At 37.1% G+C, this 19,579-nt stretch overlaps 1 protein-coding gene across 2 annotated transcripts; it reads right to left on the reverse strand.

Annotated features, from left to right (window-relative positions):
- Positions 1-1,349: 1,349 nt before the first annotated feature.
- On the reverse strand, positions 1,350-18,583 carry LOC126371557 (diuretic hormone class 2). 2 transcript variants are annotated; one of them, XM_050016885.1, is made up of 5 exons: positions 18,524-18,583; positions 9,888-9,971; positions 8,224-8,328; positions 6,367-6,387; positions 1,350-2,072 (listed from the first exon to the last, which is right to left on the reverse strand). In XM_050016885.1, the coding sequence occupies exons 2-5, from the start codon at positions 9,968-9,970 to the stop codon at positions 1,943-1,945; spliced, it is 339 nt and encodes a 112-aa protein (XP_049872842.1). In that variant the 5' UTR covers position 9,971; positions 18,524-18,583; the 3' UTR covers positions 1,350-1,942. The 2 variants fall into 2 exon arrangements, with proteins under 2 accessions (XP_049872842.1, XP_049872843.1); XM_050016886.1 differs by lacking the exon at positions 6,367-6,387.
- Between the last annotated feature and the right edge of the window lie 996 nt (positions 18,584-19,579).

The raw sequence follows: 19,579 nt of genomic DNA on the forward strand, positions 1-19,579 counted from the left end.
ATTTTTAGCTTACTTTATGTGTAATTTTCCAATAGTGCGAGCAATGTAAACTTTATTAATGAAATAATTAAATTAAAAGACAATGGTGTAAATATGAATATCTCTTTATTCGTAACAATAAACTCTAGACAGGAGGTATTTTATCACTTATTTTCACTATTTACTAATAAATTTGCCACATACATACATAAGGATAGTAACATTGATTCATTGTTACAGACATTTATTGATTAAAACTAAACAGCTGGGATTTTCTTATTTAAGTACATTAAAATATCTAATTTACATTTATTTAAGCGTTTCCAAGATGGCATTATGTTCTAGAAGATTTTACATCAGAAGATAGTTGAAAATACTGTTTTTATAGAATACTGACGGCCAATCAATGAATTCAATAAGATTTTGTTTAAAACACGAATAGCTTAGTTAAGTATCTAACTTGTAGTTAGATTATTTTCAAATTAAAAATGTAAAAAAGTAAGTTATGTAATAAAGGCTTTTAGCCATAGTAAGTACAAGTGAAATGCACTGAAACTACAAGGAATCAAAAGCGTAGAAATTCCGTAGATATTTTTTTAATAATACTTTTATCATGTAAATTTAATTATAGATGAAACTTTAAAATATTATCGTTTGGGACTATGCAACTGTTTATAAGATCTTACATCTACCATAATTTAATACTCTTCTTTATATTTCTCAAATTTTCTAAACATTTATATCTAAGCAAGTCGGTGGGATTATAAAAGATATTAAATTTCCAACAGATTTAAGCTTAGAAGTTTGTACGAACGACAATGTGGGATGAGCCAGCCAATTCGTTGATGACTAGAGTAGAGACTGGTGGATTGATAACTGCATATTGGGACCCTAAGTAATTTAGACGAAGTAATTTCAATCTTGTGACGTAACGAATAGGCGCCGCTACTTCAAAGGCGCACCCCTGATGCCGGGCAGCAGCGGTATCAGTACTGGTTGGAGGCCGAGGAAATGGATTCTGGTAGGGCTCTAGCTAGAACGTCACCGATTGAGAAATTGGTCGGTGTACTGCGGAACGGAAGGCGATTGGGGCAACCACCGTTCTACACGCCCTATCTGGAGTAATGAAGGCGATTGCTCCACCGACAAGAGCGCAGCTCTTAAATAAAGAGAGAGAATTTCAATAGGAAAAATATCTGCGAGAGTTTTATTCTGCGAGATGTTTCGTATGTATGTTTTAACACTTTCACGGACACTAAAGGGTAATTGTTCTTTCGTTCATAATACTTATGACACTTGAGATCGGGACCACGGTTGTAGACGTACCGTTCTTAACAGTGATTTTACCTAAATAAACTTTTTTATTATTATTATTATCCTAGTATTTTCTGCATGAGTGTGAAATAAAATATATTTGTATTAAAGCCGAGTGGAAAGAAAAAGAAAGAGTGATCAACCACGTTCCCTAAAGAATAAAACAAGAAGTAGAACCCGTGCGAAAATTTTGTTTTATAAGTAACGCGGTGGATATACTGAGTTACCTAATACAAAGGATATTGATCAAAAGTGGTCCAAATGTCCACCACCAACGAGACTTATATACCGAAATAGACCACTAAAGAGTAATAAATACCAAACCGCAGTCAAAAATATGCTGTCAGTAAAAAGTTATGGCTAAAAGAAAAATTACGTTTTTTAATCTTTACATGGGAAAATATTTTCCGTAGTATAATAATAGGTCTCGTTAGTGGTCGATATTTGGGATCAAGTTCCATACAGATTTGTTCAATGTCCTTTTATCCCATTTAATGGTGTTTTTTAAATCCTGGCCAAGTACTTACGATGATAATTTTAGATAAGATTTGAAAAGAAATTATTCGCATAAAAAATCGTTTCTAAAAACAGTCGCAATAAAACAATATTTATTTCGTCTAAATTACTGGGGGCGTTTGTTTGTACAGGTTTAATGGGCATCTCGCCTCCTTCTTCCGGGTCCGCCAGCGTAGTTGGCAGCCGCCAGTCCCATCAGGTGTTTGGCTTGAAGAGCTCCGGAGTAGCCGCGGCTGAGACCCAGGTCGAGCGCTCGCTTCTCACTGGGGAATAAAGACTGATATAAGTATACATAGTGCTAGTGACACCGTATCGAATACTCAGGGGGATGAGTCAGCTCAGGACTCTGAGTTAATATCAAGTGGAATTTTCCATCGCAACAGTATATAGTAGCACAACATCTTAACTGAACTAAGTACCCACGCCTCACTGAGTTTTCTGTTAGACCAACGTGATAGGTCGTGAATCGAATCGCCGTCTATAATGGTCGAGCCAACTGTATTAGCGAAAGCTGCACTTAAGATAAATTAATAACTCATTGGAATGCAATATTATGGAATTGACAATAATAATAAAAAACTCAAAAAAAGAACATGTATTTTGCGGCGGAAAACTCCACTAAATACTTATTCAGAATCTTGAGCTGAATCATCCCCCTCAGTATTCGATACGATGTCACTAACACCTTGTATGTCATTGGATAAAAAAAAAACTAAGGGCAATTTTGCACAACAGCCGATCCATATCCGATCCAAGTCCGTGAAAGTTCTTTCCCTTTCGTAGAACTGTTTGTATTTAACTATTTGTATGGCAGCTTACATACTACATCCGATATCCCTCATCGGATTTCTCTAAGTAATTTTCTACTGTCCGTCATTTACGAACTCGGATAGAATTCTGGAGAGTCGCGAAAGAAACAAAATGACGCTTATACCCAAGACAATAAAAGACAAGCGTTATAATAAAGTCCATGCTAAAGAAGTCAAAAATGATTGTATCTAACTGGTTTGTTCCTAAAGTGTAAACACTGAATTAGCAATAAATGTTGCCAGGTATTTCATGCAAGCTTAAATAATGGAACGTACGAAGGCTGCATCTAATCATGAGGCTTCGAAAAAGGTTCTTTCGACAAACCTTATTCTGTGAATATTCATAAAAGGGCCTTTTTAGAGCTCTGTGTAATACAACATTAAGTGCTTTTAAAACAAGATTTTTCAACGGGTTTTGGAACAAAAAGTTGCTGAGGTCTATTAAAATACTACGGTCTCCGTGGTCCAATGGCTGAGCGTTGGGCTCACGTTCCGGAGGTCCCGGGTTCGAATCCCGATGGGGACATATCACAAAAATCACTTTGTGATCCCAAGTTTAGTTACGACATTACAGACTGATCACCTGATTGTCCAAAAGTAAGATGATCCGTGCTTCGGAAGGCACGTTAAGCCGTTGGTCCCGGTTACTACTTACCGATGTAAGTAAGTAGTCGTTACATGAGCCATGTTTAGGGCCATTGGCGGCTCAATAATAATACTGACGCCAGGGTTGATGAGGTTGGTAATTCACCTCACAACCCACACGATAGAAGATTAAAATACTAATGAAATAGACGCAGTGCTTTTCTACATTTTGTATATCCGTTAGCAATTATTGCATTTCCGAATAGACACGAATGCTTTCATTCCATGTTTCATTTCCATGTCCATTTATCATGTACTTATCAGAATTTGAATTCAGAACTGAATTCTTTATTGTTGTTTTGTATCAAATTCCCGCGTGAAATGTTACTTATTACATCAACAATAACCTCGCTTATGATTTTACGATTGATGAATTTTGGAGGAAGCGAAAATCGAAGCAAAAAGCCAAAGCCTTACCCACTATCAAATTAGAAAAGGGCAAACTCGTCCCTGGGCCCAGTTTAAGACTGGGACGAGATGTCCCCTAAGCCAACAGAATTTCATAATCTCTGCACACCAGTGGGAAATAGTTCTGAGTTTATATTTATATGTATTTATGTTTTATTCGCTTCTAGTCAAAAGAAGTTTGTAGAGTCTACAAAATGACCTCTTTATTTAGTCATTTTAAAAATGTAAGTAATGTATATGTTTAGAAAAGTATGCGTGCATGCATTGTCATGCATACCGTTGGAAAAAACGTCGGGAATGTGTGTGAACACATTCCTCAACTTTGAATTCTGTGTTATTTCATTAATTCGTTTATATTTATTTATACACGTAAATACACCTGTGTGAAAAATTACGCGTATATATTATATTATTGTGTATATACACACATTCCCCTAACATTATCCCGTTTTTCACAGGGTTCGCTTAGCTAACCTGAAGATTTGACAGAAGCGACTGCCTGTCTAACCCTCCAACCCGCGAAGGGAAAATCAGCCCAATACAGGTTAGGTCACATACCTCCGAAATAGCATTTCTCGGGAATGGGGGTATATTAATGTATACACACGCAGAACAAAATGCTTTATCTATATTTAATTAATCCTTTATCCCGTTTTTACCTGAAGAAATCGTCAGGCACCGGTTTTCAATCAACCAACAAAAGGTTCAAATTCTTACAGCGAAAATAGGGGATCAAAAGCTATGTTTGGAATTCAATCAGAACCCAAACAGTTTTATCTAAAGATAAATCAGAAGTCAACATTTAAGGTGTGAAGCTTGTTATTTGAGAAAAACGTAAAGTACAAGATTTTCTGTTTCTCTTTGTGTAATTATATTATACAATAATAATAAGTTTACATAAACTAGAAAGATTTTGCAGGCTTGAATCACCTGACATTTTGGAACAGTAAGATGACTCCATGCTTCAGAAAGCACGTTAACCCTACAGTCTTAATACCTCCACCAACCCGCAGTGGAAGTGCGTGGTGGAATTTGCTCCATACCCCCTCCGGTTGATTGTAGGGAGTCCTGTTCCCAGCAGTGGGAGTTATGAAATGTAGCCAACATAAAGTACCTTTTACTTGTCTAAAAATGTGACAATTTTTTTGTTTCAATGTCGTTTTGATTCCCCAACCGGCTGCAGCTGAAAACAGCGTCATAGTCTAGCTACAGCTGCTGCTAGGCTGTGATATTAGCTGAACTGAAGCCGTTTCGGCATTAAGTATATTAATTATTAGGTGATTTAATTACCTCTAAGTAAGTTGTAAGTAATTTAAGTTGTAAGTGAATTTTTTCCTTCTTCTTTCTCTCTTTCTAAATATTAAGTACCCAACTAGTACACATCTAAAGCATAAAAGCAATCTTACATTCTGTCAGTTAGAGGGTTAGTAAATATGTATGAAGGCGGGCATAATCTTGTAGCTGTCATTTTAATTTTGACATTCAAATTCAAGTTATACATGTACAAGTAATTCATAAGATATCCTTTTGAACAGTGTAAGTACAGGCGTCCTATATTAGACTTTAAAGTTAGAATTATTGTGCGTTTATGACGTACATTCTGTTTAAATTTACCATCGGACAATTGGCCCATCGGGAGAAATCCCTGTGGTACAACCAGTTGTACCACGCAGTTGTACCACGTGTCACGTAGGGCAGGTACAATATTGTTGTCCCAATAGTGTACATAACACAATCCTGTCTCTACGATAAATGGAGAAATACTATAGAGCAATGCTCAAGGCAAGAGGGAAACCACTGCCACTATTTTCCCCTAAAAAAGTAGCATGGAGAATGCTACACCGACAAGAGCGTGGCTTTTCAATTAATGAAAATGACTTTAGACCATATTCCTAACATACAAATGAGACATGAGACGGAAAAGACAGTTGTCAAATTAATCCACACTTAATATTATAAATGCGAAAGTAATTATCTGTCTGTCAAGCTGTCCATTTCATTTTCATGTTTAAACTGTTGAATCAATTTGAGTGGATCTCTAATCTACTAGAAATACAATTACTTACAGCATAAAATGGTAAAAATTGCATTGCCAAGGGGTGGTCGGGCAGAGGAAGACCTAGAAGGACGTATATTGGCCAAATTGGAGATGTCCTTAGGTTTCAGTAAGATCTACTTTGAACTGACGTGCGTGTATGAAACGATTGATGAATGTGAAGGAAGCGAGAGAACTGTGTCAGGATCGAAGCAAATGGAATTCCATAGTCTCTGCTTGCCCCGATGGGAAATAGGCGGAAGTTTATGTATGTATGTACATTGGTAAGAAAATTAGTTTCCACTTTTCTATCTTGTGCCCATTTTATGGGTCTTATGGTGGATGCCCTTTCCCTATTTAGTGAGGTAGGTACTGAAAAAAAGCCATTTAACTTTTGCGCATATAAAAGTGAGTGCGCCATGGCAACAAAATATCAAATAGCAATACTGTTTTCTTATCTGAATTGCTTTAATGTGGCTTTCTTAACCCCCAATTAAATGTTTCCGGTTCGTGTACACGTTATTAATAAAGGAAAGTACTTAAGACACCGATACATTGAACATTAAAATGATAGTCACAGTTGCGCAAATTATTTGGAACAAAAATAAACTGATGTCTGTTAAGGTTGTTATGATTCTATATACGACATCCAGGACGTACCTAGTAATGTCATCTTTAAAGCTGAAAAAAGACAAACACATTTAGAGTACATACAATAAAATGTAATAAATAAACTAAAATGCATGTCGCTGACGAATGGCGAATTATATTAATGTAAAAAAATAATTAAATTTATTTATATTTAGAATACAGAATTTCCCCATTATTCAACGACAGCAACACACAACAAACTACACAAGGCCTAAAACGAAAATTATTGTAATTAATTAATTGTAAACAGAACTTTAATATCATAATTAGCAGACGTCACCTTTGTATTTAGCAATTGATGTCAAAATATATAATAATATTACAATTAATTTCATAATTATGTCACTGTTACTTTGAACTTTAGTAGCAGCCTTGTTAAATTATATTTTGCTTAATAGTCATGAATATACAAATATAATTTGCCCGTTAAAGCTATGTAAGTCTACGTTGTATTAAAAACTTTACTGTATTCATGTTCTGTTTAGCATGATTCTGTTTCTACAAAATTTCTTCCTTCGCGAAATAACAATATTCTTGGTTAAGTACATTGGAATGAAGAACTCATTATGAATGGTATAATTTAACTTTTAAATCAGAAACATAAAATCCCAGTGTAGAATTGTAAAGTAAAACATGCACAATTCAAACTTTGTATTCCACTTCTATTATTATAATTTTGCTTTGAAGCAATTTGTAAAAAAGATTTAGAACAAGACGGCAAATCGATAATTCTGATGCGTTAAAAATAACAAAAAATCATGTATAGTTCCAATTCAAAATGGCTGACTGCTTCAAAGCAAGATTATTGTTTTCACGATCACATGACGTGAGACAAAATATTTCTAACCATTCAAGTGTTTAGGCTGGTCGCACTTTGGAGGCGTTTTCATACGAATTCAATTCGTGCGTACACGTTTGAACACTGGTCTATGACAACATTGACAACCAACTCGCTCCCAATAAGTGTACTCTCCCATAATGCTTGGAACTTGCCACAGAGGCGGCCAATCAGCTCGCGACAACAAACACTTCAGATCCCAATACCGACCCCGCCGGCGTGGTCGACGATTAACAATCAATTCTCTTAGACCACTCCTTTACCCGTGGATCGCCCCCATTGGGCGACCTCAGACTCTTCAATTTTGTACTGGGTGAAAGCACTCCCCATTTGGCCGACCAAGTAATACATGTCACTTGCGGCAAATATACCCGTATATTTATTTGTTAGTGATAGCGTAACGAAAACTTTAAGGGATAACTCAGGTCATTACTCTGAGTTAATATCAAGTTGAATTTTCCATCGCAAAAGTATAGAATTGAAAAAAAAATCATGAATTTTGCAACGGAAAATTCCACTTGATATTAAATAAAAATCATGGTCAGAATCATCCCCATAGTATTCGTATAATCACGTTAAAAAAAGACGGTTAAGATTTTTCCTGCGTGTTCGTAAGTGTTCGGACGAAGTGAAAACGCATGCAAGGTGTGAACAGCCCTTAGAAATCCCACTGCAGTATGTCACCGTCTGAGACGTATTGGAACACGATTTGCGCGTATTAATCGTTTGGAAATGCCAGCTCAGTTTGTCTCCACCGACAGGGAAGTACTGAAGTAGCATTTAGCTTCACCCCGGACACTTCATACTACACAGACCACAGTACAAATTGACGTTAGCGTACACGCGCATCTGTGTGTGTGACGTCAGACGCCCATACGATTGAAGACTAAAGTAAGACCCCAGAGTTGGGGAGCTAGCTCAGCCGTTTGTGGGGAGCGGAGAGTTACCGTTCTATACGTATTATTCCTTATTCTATGGTTTCGCTATACGCGGCCGGACCTAAACGTAGGTACTTGAGGAATACTCACTTCTCCATTTTGCGTTCGATCTGCAGCAGGTTTCCGAGACGGTTCAGCATGTCCATGATTTCCTCAGGTTCATATTGGATCTCGTCGCGGAAGTAGTTGTTCGGACTGAAGTATGTAAAAATAACACCATTAACGTTAACGGCCTCTGTGGTCTAGTGGTTAGTGCATTGGGCTCACGATCTAGAGGTAAGGGTTCGATTCCCGATGGTGATACTGTCGAAAATCAAGCTGTGAGACTTTCCTTTGTTTGTTTAGGACATTGCAGGTTGAACATCAAGCTGTTGGTCCCGAGCTACTAGCAATGGAGTAGCGTGGCGGAGTATGCTCCATACCCCTTCCGGTTGATTAAGGGAAGGCCTGTGCTGTGTATGCATCCACTCCTCGCCAGCTAGGTTCAAGTCCCTTGGTATAGGGGGCGAGCCTATTGCCGTTAACCGGACACAAACAAATCCTAGGAACCATGAAATATGAATTATCTATGAACCAAGTGTAGTAAATAGTGACTCTAGATGCACACAAGACATAATAGCCAGAATTGCAATAGCCAAACAAGCATTTAACAGGAAAAAATACATTTTGAAAACCAAAAACATATCATTAAAAATAAGGAAACGGTTTATTAAATCATATATTTGGAACATTGCACTCTATGGAAGTGAAACGTGGACTATGACACAGAGAGACAGAGAGAGGTTGGAAGCGTTTGAGATGTGGTGTTGGCGAAGGATGGAGGGTATAAGCTGGACTGAAATGGTGTCAAATGAAAAAGTGCCGGAAAGAGTTGAAGAAAAGAGAACCATATTGAAGACTGTAGAGAACCGGAGAGGAAATATGATTGGCCACCTGATACGACACGATTCATTTATAACAAACATTATAGAAGAAAAAATTGGAGGGAAGAGAGGAAGGAGTAGACCTAGGATAATATTTATGAAACAAATAAAAGAGAAGATGCAGGTCGTGTCGTATCGGAAGGTGAAGGATTTGGCGGGAAGAAGAGAGGAATGGCGGTTACTCTACCGACAAGAGCGCAGCTCTTAACCTCTCATCTGCCGAGATACCAGACACAATAGATTTTACATTGTGTCTGGTCGAGATCCGCGTTCCGGCAGATGAGAGGTTAAATAGAGAGAGAGAGAGAGAGAGAGAGAGAGATGAACCAAATATGGATTCAAACTCATAATTTCCAATTCAGTGGTTTAGAGTCCGGTCCCGTGTCGGGATTCCAATCCGTGACACTACTATGTATGCCACATAATGTGACTCATTTGAAAATTATCAGTGTTATTACAAAACAAAGACTAAAAGATAAACTATGTTTAAAGTATAATCCGTATACGAAAGAAGTCCCGAAGGCCGCGGCGCTACTGTCGCAGATCCTGCATAGAATTATTATGACTTCTCAAGTTCATTAAAATCCGCCGACTTCTTTCGTGGCGCGACATATTATTTCAAACCTAGTTTATTTTTAGTTTGTGTTTTGTAGTAACACTGTAACAATTGTGAATTATCTGTCCCTTTCCTTTTCGGCGGATAAGAAAATGATAGGTATAGCTTAAAATTAAATGGTGTGTACTGGAATCAACACCAATAGATCCCTAGTTTAGAAGTGTGTAATCTTGATGTAAGTAGATATGTGTGTGTTATATTGGAGTAAGTACCACTACCTGGGGTAAGCGGAGGCTGGTACGGCGAGGAGCAGCGCAGCCAGCGCGCAGCATGCCAGTAAGCAGCTCAATCGCACCATTCTGAAACAACATAAGAAATAGGCTCAATTTCCAACTAGTCAAATCAGTTACTTGTTACTAAACGTCAAAACACAAAATTACTATAGAATTTGTATGAAAAAACACACGTGTGACGTCATAGAGGCTTTTCGGCGGGAAACGGGAACGGGACAGTTGCTTTCTTCATTGAGTAATCTAAATAATTAATACGAAGTGGTGTTTTGTGGTTAATGATCGCATTAAGTTAGTCGGAAGACATTCGCGAGTGTTATTATATTGGAGTATTCAATGAACAAAGTGTATCTGCCTATTTTCGCTTCGTGCCGGGAAGCCACTTCATAACTCAAAAGTTTATGCGGACTTTTGAGTTAATTCGTTTGGGGTTCGGAGTAGGAGTCTACTCCGAGGGTGGGGGCTTAGGTTTCATCATCATCACCTTTCATCATTTCATTAATTATCAAGAAAAAAAATACGTCAGACATGGCTGTATGGGCATAGTTCCCTTTGCCTTACCCTTCGGGGAAAACTAAAAAAAAAAAAAAATGTAACGTCATAGAAAAACTTGATAAAATGTCGAACTTATTATTACGTTTTTCTTGATTAATATCCATGATAAGTTAAATAGAAAAAAGGAAATGTTTTTCGTTAGTTTTAGATCTGTCTTTATTTAGTCATTATAATTTCATATTTTATCTTGAACCTGGTACATAACCCAGTTGGGGTAGCCAGAGGTGTATCTGTGTTAGAGTAACGTGATAGCCAACAAAACATACAGACAAAAGAAGATAAAATAAGTCCGTAGATAAGAAATAAAGATTTTTTTTTATTTTTTTTAAGAATATTTTTATTTCACTAAAGTTTATTCATTAGGCTTGGTACAAACGCATCCGTCTTGCTTTTTTTGTAATGGTTTAGTGGAAATTTGATATAATGAAATAAACAAACTACTTATTATAATTATTATTATATTTGAATTTAATAAACTATTTCTATTCTATTCTATTTCTGTTCTAAACGGCCCACTGACTACAGCTACCTTTTTTTATGTGAGTTTTTGTAAGTTTGCCGCAAATGGCATTTACTACTTGGCCGGACGAATGGGCAGTGCTGAGGGCTCTCACCCGGTACAAAATTTAAGACAACAGGCTTGAGGGTGCCTAGCTGGGTGCGAACCTCGGCTAAAGGCGACGTCTGAGAGGAAAACATTTGGAAGAATGAATCGACCATCGATAGCGATAAGCATTGAATGGCCATATTACAAATTATAATTGTTCATTCCATGACCTTATGCGTCCGAAATACCTGTTTGAGTTTCCTCACAATATTTTCCTTTACCGTTTAACAGTTGACGATGGGTCTGACATTCCTTAAAAATAAAAAATGAAGACTGATCAATCAAAAAATATTAAGTTAATAAAACGCATAATATGCCAATGTAAGATGAATAAGCTAATAAACATAACATAAGGGATATCGTTTTAAATGTCATAGGAGCAAAACCCAAGAGTGTTTTATAACAAAACGTGACATAGAATCGTGAATATAATTACCAGTTATAAGTACCAGGGGAGATAATGTGGCAGAACTTTAAGGCAACAATCCTTGTCTGAAGGCAAGATATAAGCTGGTACCTATATAGTAGAGGCAGTTCACTGGGACGCGGGGTACGTACGACTGAACTGGGGGTGCTAGAGGCAAGCTGGCAAGGCCTTGTTTAGACCAGCACGGTAATAGGACTGTTTACACGTGAAAAGCGACTAGTACAAGCTAGTTACAACTACATACAAGGCTATATAGTACGCACAAAATAAATCATCGCTCGTAATTTCTAAAATTGAGCCACAAGTGATCAAAATGTACTTAATATCTTACATAATATGATGAATCGTATGCTGTAACGGTGATTTCTGATTAGGCAAAAATAAGGATCACAATCATGTCCCTAAAATACGTTTGTAACCTAGAAACTGCTTCCTACAGCATCTAGGACTTCTGAATAGTATTATCTAAGTAAAATCCCAGTCAGAATTACTTTTATAGAATAAAAAAAGTTAACAAATGGACAATGTGTTCACAACAGCTAAAACCTGAAGACTCGAAACGCGTGGTTTTACAGAGAAAAAAGTATTTCTTATAATAATAATTCCTGATGCCTTCATCTAAGTTTTCAAATACGTAGTTATCATCTTTGCTACTCAACTCTCTACTTATATGTAAAGTACAAATGTTGCACTCTGTTTAGTCCACTAACTGGCACGTACTAAACAGATCATCGGCTTGTATAGTGGCACATCGCGCCTCACTTAAACTTACGCAATTGGCTTAAGCCTCCACAGTACCCATTTACTGGCTTGGACAATACAAAGAGCTGTTAGCTGTATAGCCTGTCGGTTTGTAGTAGAAGTGTACTTGTACAAGTGTGCTTTGTAGTGCGCTGTCCATGGCTATTACGTTTGTGCTATAGCTTTTGTCTTAGTGAATGAAGACTGTAGGTAATCTGTGACTGTACCTACAGGTCTGTTTCCAGTCTGTTTTTGTTATTTATTTAATTATCGATTGTACACATGATAACACATACCCAACCATGGTAACCCAGTCAGAAGAACGGTTGACTCTCACTGTAAGGTCACGTCCACCGTATGAATGACTAGACTCCCGAAGTTCGTCTTCTACTCCGAACTAGCGAGTGGGAAGCGTAAACGCGGAGGACAGTATCTGTGGTACAAGAACGTCTTGAAACGTAACCTGACCGCCTGTGACATCTCCACTGAACGCTGGGAGGAGTGGCGTCACTGTGTCAAAATAGGGGTGGCCAACTTGGAGCAAAATCGTCTGAAAGAGCTCGACGAAAAACGCCAAACACGAAGGATCATCCCAAACCCATTTGTAGCTACACTTTTTCGTTATATATATAAACTGCCTATATACGTCCCACTGCTGGGCACAGGCCTCCCCTCAATCAACCGGAGGGGGTATGGAGCATACTCCACCACGCTGCTCCAATGCGGGTTGGTGAAGGTGTTTTTACGGCTAATAGCCGGGACCAACGGCTTAACGTGCCCTCCGAAGCACGGAATCATCTTACTTTTTCGGACAATCAGGTGATTCAAGCCTGAAAAGTCCTTACCAAACAAAGGACTGTCTCACAAAGTGATTTCGACAATGTCCCCATCGGGAATCGAACCCGGACCTCCAGATCGTGAGCCTAACGTTCTAACCACTAGACCACGGAGGCTGTTACAACTGGGATGTTACAACTGTTTCAACTGGGATGGACAGCTATTCTGCCTCTAATGTGACCGAGTGTTCAAAACAAAGTTTGGCTTTGCCAGTCACATTCAAGCGCATGCCGTTGTCGGATACGACAAGGAGGACTATATAAGGTCGCAAGTTAGAATCCAGCACGGGCCTAAACCTATGATTATCGAAATCGTTTTTCGAATTCATGTTTGGTTCAACACAAATAAGCATCCGTCAGAATAGCCGGTCACTCGTATTTTGTCGGAGTATTTCAATTTGAAATTGAGGTCATTGATTATCACGTGCTCAATAAGGAAGGAAAACATCGTGAGGAAACCCACATATTCGAGAAATGTGTTTCGGAGGTACTCGTACGTGACCTAACCTGTGTTGGGCTGTTTTTCTCTTCGCGGGTTGGAAAGCCAGTCAGGCAGTTGCTTCTGTAAAAACTGGACCTGTCAAATCTTTTACATGTGAATGCAACTATTAGTAATTGATAAACTTTTTTTTATTGGAAGGTTATTGGGGAGCTTTTGAGCCGCTTCTTTACCTCAGAAAAATACACCCATCACAACGCATAAAAAAAAAAACAAAAATGTAAATACATCCTCCTAAATCCGTAATAGTATGGATACCGCATTACCTTTATTGCAGTTTCACGTGTTCAAAACCCAGCAGGGCTCTAAATAATTGAATTCGACTTTATGGGTTTGAATTCACTTTTGGATAAAAAATAATTCACATCACAAGGTTTCTAGACTTTGAGCTTTTTGTTATACCAAATCGAAATGCAATAAGAGTGCTGTAATGATCTTACTGTATTCAAAATTAACGATTTTTTATTCCAATTTTTACACATTCCTTGATCCCCACTCGATCCGAGCGCTAGGGATGGCATTTGGGGATCGCAATTCGGGACCAATTTTCAAACCCGGTATTTTCGTTATTGCCTCCAGAACAATACCGGTATACCGGGATTTGAAAAATGTATTTTTTTATTGAAATTATAATAATAAAATATACATTTATCCATATTTACAAGCATGCATATACTTAATAAAAATTCACCTTAAAAAGTTTTGGTTTCCAGCTATGATTTTTATTTATATTGTAAACAGTGAATGTGTTAAAAGAACACTTGCATGCGCTGGTTCTTTTTGACCGGGTCAATAAATGGTATGTTAGTCCTTCGTGTTTAATTTGCCCTCCTAGGCATTTCCCGAAAACAATCGATAGCACGGAAACAAATATACTGTGAGCGATACGAGGCCCTAGAGTACGGATCTTTTTATTGGGCTTACGCAATATATGGAAGAAGTCTCAATAAACATTTCTCAATTCGTTAAGAATCGACTCCTAAAAAAATAATAATTCGACTACTACGGAAAATCTTGACTACTACGGAAAGATTAGGAAGATAACATAATAATATTAAAAAAATCTATATTATTTTATGTCCTGTAGAGGGCGAGGGAAAAGGGGAAGGGGAGGGGAAGGGCGCCACATTGATTTTGTTGTGACGTCATCGGACAATAGTACATACATACATACATACATAGCGGTCAAACATAACCCTCCTTTTTCCTTCGCCGTAGTCGGGTAAAAAGGTTCTAAGTTCGACGATAATTATGTTTTCTTTTTGTATGTGTACCGAATTTTCTGTGTAAGTACCACACAAGGAAAGAGTTCAAACCTACGTACACTTTATAGATCAAATGATGGGAGTCCGGAAATTAAAGAGGGATTTCTTTACAGCTGAGAGGTACCTAAGCCTTTGAAATACTGCGTACCTCTTCAAGTAACTTCACACACGGCTAGGGGTAAAGGTACCTTTGAAACAGAACCACTACTGGTCAAAATTTTTCTTGTTTATCTTTTTCCTTTTTTGTTATTTATTTAGAAAGAAATAAATCGTCCAGATGTGAGACAACCCTAAAGGTAAAAAGTCAAATTAATTTTACGAGTGACATAATAGTGGTCTATTTTACGTAAGTTTACTTGTGTTTTTCTGTTTCTGCTGTTTTAATATAACAAAGCATCAGGCCTGTATTCCAAAGGGTTAAATACAGATATACTTTGCATTATATATTGCATCAAAATAGAAGAAAATATTTACAATAGAGACTTACCTAGGTGCATGGCAAATGGCGGCCCTATCGCTTAAAGCGATTTCTTCTAGACAACCATAAGGTGAGGAAATATGTAAAAAATTAAACATTGCGGGTGCAAACCAAGGACAATTAGTTGGAGGCGATGGTTGCTCCGGTTGCTTGGTTGTGGCGGTTGGTTGTTGTGGTGTCCCAACCAAACGCCAAACGACGTTAACGTTAACGTTTATAATAAACGTTTCTTTCTTTCTTTAAATAAAAACTCTTCGAGATGTTAAGTGGACTGTATTGGAATTAAAAACTAGGAATTATTTACATATAAGTTAGCAAGACACGAAAAGAATCTCTTGGCGGCAAAGTCTGTGGCGTAAGTCCACATATTTATTCCACATATTCCATATATTTAGTCCACATAGTTATTGCTATAGCAAAATATATTACAGTAAAATATATTATTATAAGACTTTGATTGCCAACATGCTGCGGCCTCACAGAATATGACTTATTTTTAAATTGAAATAATTAACCTTTTAAAATCAACTTTTAGACAACAACTTTTTTTTTCATCATCATCAGCCCATTAACGTCCCCACTGCTGGGGCACGGGCCTCCCCTATGGATGGATAGGGAGATCGGGCCTTAAACCATCACGCGGGCCCAGTGCGGATTGATGGTTATTAACGACTGCTAATACAGCCGGGACCAACGGCTTAACTTGCCTTCCGAAGCACGGATGGAGCTCGAGATGAAAACTTTTTTTTGTGGTCACCCATCCTATGACCGGCCTTTGCGAAAGTTGCTTAACTTCAACAATCGCAGACCGAGCGCGTTTACCGCCGAGCTCCTCAAAACTATTAAGGACATACTACTCGGACGCACAATTTACCAATAAATATATGAACAATAACAAATCAGTCATCATCATCATCAACAGCCTATATTATACGTCCCAATGCTGGGCACAGGCCTCCCCTCAATTAACCGGAGGAGGTATGGAGCATACAAACAAATCAATACATATTATATATTCATAAATATAAACAATTAAACTGACGTGTAACAGTAGATTATATATACTATACTAGCGGCCGCCCGCGACTTTGTCCGCGTGGATTTCGGTTTCCGCGGTAAGAATTTCCGATTTTTTAAATTGTTAAAGCCTGTGTGTTATTATGGTGTATAAGCTACATTATTGCAAAGTTTCATTAAAATCCATTCAGTAGTTTTTGCGTGAAAGAGTAACAAACATCCATATTCACAAACTTTCACATTTATAATATTAATATTAAATTAATATGATACACCTCTGCCTAACTCTTTAGAGATACAGGCGTGATGTATGTACGTTACAAAATAAATGTATGTAAGTAAAGTGGATAAAAAAAATAACACGAAGTAGGTTCTTTTTTGTAGCTACGATCGAATCTACTGAGTTACGATGAAACTAGTGTTTTATTATCTAGAGTGACGGTAATTCATATTTTATTACTTATTCCGTTGTGACTATAGTAGTAAAGGTATGACATGAAATTGCATAAAAATACCACAGAAAATATATTGTTACGGTATATTACGGTATGGCTAAGTTGTAAACGATTATGACAATCGACAGTGACAGTGATATTAAACTTGTAAGTGAATTTAAAAACTAAAATTCGACTACGGAAAAATCACGCTCTAAAAAGTATGAAACAAGAAAATAGGTATATTTCTCTCTAATTCTTCCGAGTAGTGATGTTTACGAGATAGCCATGGTCGCATGCCGTGGTAAACAAACTTTTAGAACAGATCGGCATACGACCACGGCTATCATGGCTATCTCGTAAACATCACTATTCGGAAGAATTTCAGAGAAATATACCTTTTTGATAACATTTAAGTTATTTTAATACCTTTTTTCAGTACTTTATGTAATTATTATTGTATGTCATAACATGACTAAAAGTGCTGAGCGGTATAAGCTTCGCTTCCATGGATATACCTACCACATTTGTGACAATAAATTTTCATTTCATTAAGCGTCAATTTTGATTCTGAATTGATATTAAGTGAAATTTTCAGAAAATTCATCAAAAAAGGAGTTTTTTTTATTATTTTCAGTTGCATACTGTTGTGTTATGTAACTAAAGCTACTTAATACTTTTTTAAGCTTGCAATTCATGTCATTTGTATGTACTTGTGTTAATTCCTAGAGGATTCTATGAACAAGTATAAGCAATAAACCACTTTAACAGTTTATTCTCGTAAGGCCCGGCTTTCAGCTACTAGATTTGGATTTCAAAAGGCATATAGGCCTTACAACCTTAAAGTAAAATAAAAAACAACTCATAATACCTATTCTCCCACGTTTTTCCGATCACAGACAGGAAGGATTAAAGTATCTAATGACAATTATTTTTCTTTTGAACTTTGATAAAAGAAAAGCTAACGGAAAATTAGTGAAGGTTTCGGCATCTTGTGTCAAAATGGCCTCGGTAAAAGCCTGTTAAATAAAGGGCAGATAGGAAATTCTAAACTTTAACTAAAAGGAGGGTTTTTTGGCGCGAAACAAACTAGTTTAGGATTTTTAGCTACGTTGATTTTTTAGAAAAGACAATTTAATGTCACCCTGCTGACATTTAAGCGATCACGTCAATATAAATGTATTTTTAGGTTAGAGCAATGGTTCCCGAAGTTGTGAACAAACAATTTTCAAACTTTCAAATAACAAACAAAGCTTTCGGGGCCGTTGTTGGCTCGGTCTGTAGGTGTATTGTTCTATAGGCAAGACCCACTACATAATCACTCGTGACCCACCAGTGGGTCATGACCCACAGTTTGAGACACCCTATGTAAATAACTCAGTTCATCTTGCGATGGATCTACCTACTTTTTACTAGCCCAATCACATGAGGCACGTCAGGGGCTTAAAACACCTCCGCCAACCCGCAGTGGAGCAGTGACATGGAGTATGCTCTATAACCCCTCCGGTTGGTTGAGGGGAGGCCTGCGCCCAGCAGTGGGACGTATATAGGTTGTTTTCGAGTCACTGATCAAGAACGGAAATTATAAGCAATTATTTGTTTAATGTTAAAATTAACGAAATGAAAACTTAAAAAATATACCTGGAAAATTGCATAATTCGAAAGTGTTTTTTTTAAGGATTCACTACGATAATTTCAAAATTCGAACGATTTCATTTTGTTTTGAACAGGATAACAGTCAGTTAAGTGGTTTTATACTCACTTGTTTGGTATTACAAATTGGTTGATGAATAGAGCGAAGGATTCGTCTCCACTGAGGAGAATTTCAGTACCCAAGTGGAATTATATCTGAAACCAGATTCATATCTGGTGTTATCATGGGGGCCAGCGAAGCGCAATGTTGACAAAACCCTCTCAGCCTCTAATTACACGTATATAGTTATCAAATACCGTCAATAGTGTGTTCGTTGTTGTGAGTTCCGTAGAAGATTACGGATGAATGTAAAGTAAGTAAATAATTAAAATGTTTCTCTCTTGCATTCGTGTGGGTTGTGAGATGGAGTACCAACCTCATCAATACTGGTGGCAGGGTTACTATTGAGCCGCCAAATACACTTATTGATATTTACACAACATAAACATTAACTAAATATTATAAAAAAAATATTGAAAATTATACCACACCACAATTAGACGCACGTATGAAACTTCTACGTGGCGTACATTGTAGAAATATTTTAAACTATTATGTTAATAAAAAGTAAATTATTTATTGTTGTTAATCGTAAGCCGTCAAACTTCAACGGAACCCTATTTAGAAAAAGAGTGATATCAGATTTCGTTTCGACGACACAATTTCCGTCGTCTAAGTACCTACTTCCCCTCGATAACAGCGGCATTTCCATTCATCATTTAATCCCTAATAGGTGACTAACTATGGCTTTCTACGTATATAAAAAGTATTGTAATAGCAAATTTATGTCTTACTCTGTGTTGAAAAAGAGTCCCGTGTGATAAAATATAATTTTTAATTTTATTTATTTATTCAAAAAAATACGCACTGCATTTTTACAAAAAATATGTAAAAATTATGTTATATTATTATAAGATATAATAATATTATTTAAAGTGCACTGGCATCATGGAATGGTGAACTTGTTTGGCGTATACAGGGTGTTAGTGACATGGTAACGAAAACTTTGAAGGATGATTCAGGCCATGACTCTGACTTGATATCAAGTGCATATATCACATATATATGATAATAATAATTATTATTAATGTATAATTGTTCTTGTAATTTCATAAGATTTGTACG

The sequence above is a fragment of the Pectinophora gossypiella genome, chromosome 12 (genome assembly GCF_024362695.1).
Source record: "Pectinophora gossypiella chromosome 12, ilPecGoss1.1, whole genome shotgun sequence".
In the NCBI taxonomy this organism is placed as follows: Eukaryota; Metazoa; Arthropoda; class Insecta; order Lepidoptera; family Gelechiidae; genus Pectinophora; species Pectinophora gossypiella.

Bases quoted from the DNA above. Each gene is read 5' to 3' on its own strand.
- LOC126371557 (XM_050016885.1), bottom strand. From the start codon at position 9,970: ATGGTGCGATTGAGCTGCTTACTGGCATGCTGCGCGCTGGCTGCGCTG. The intron at 6,388-8,223 runs GTGAGTATTCCT...GTCTTTTTTCAG, and splicing joins ATCGAACGCAAAATGGAGAA to CTTTAAAGATGACATTACTA. The intron at 2,073-6,366 runs GTACGTCCTGGA...TTTATTCCCCAG, and splicing joins TTTAAAGATGACATTACTAG to TGAGAAGCGAGCGCTCGACC.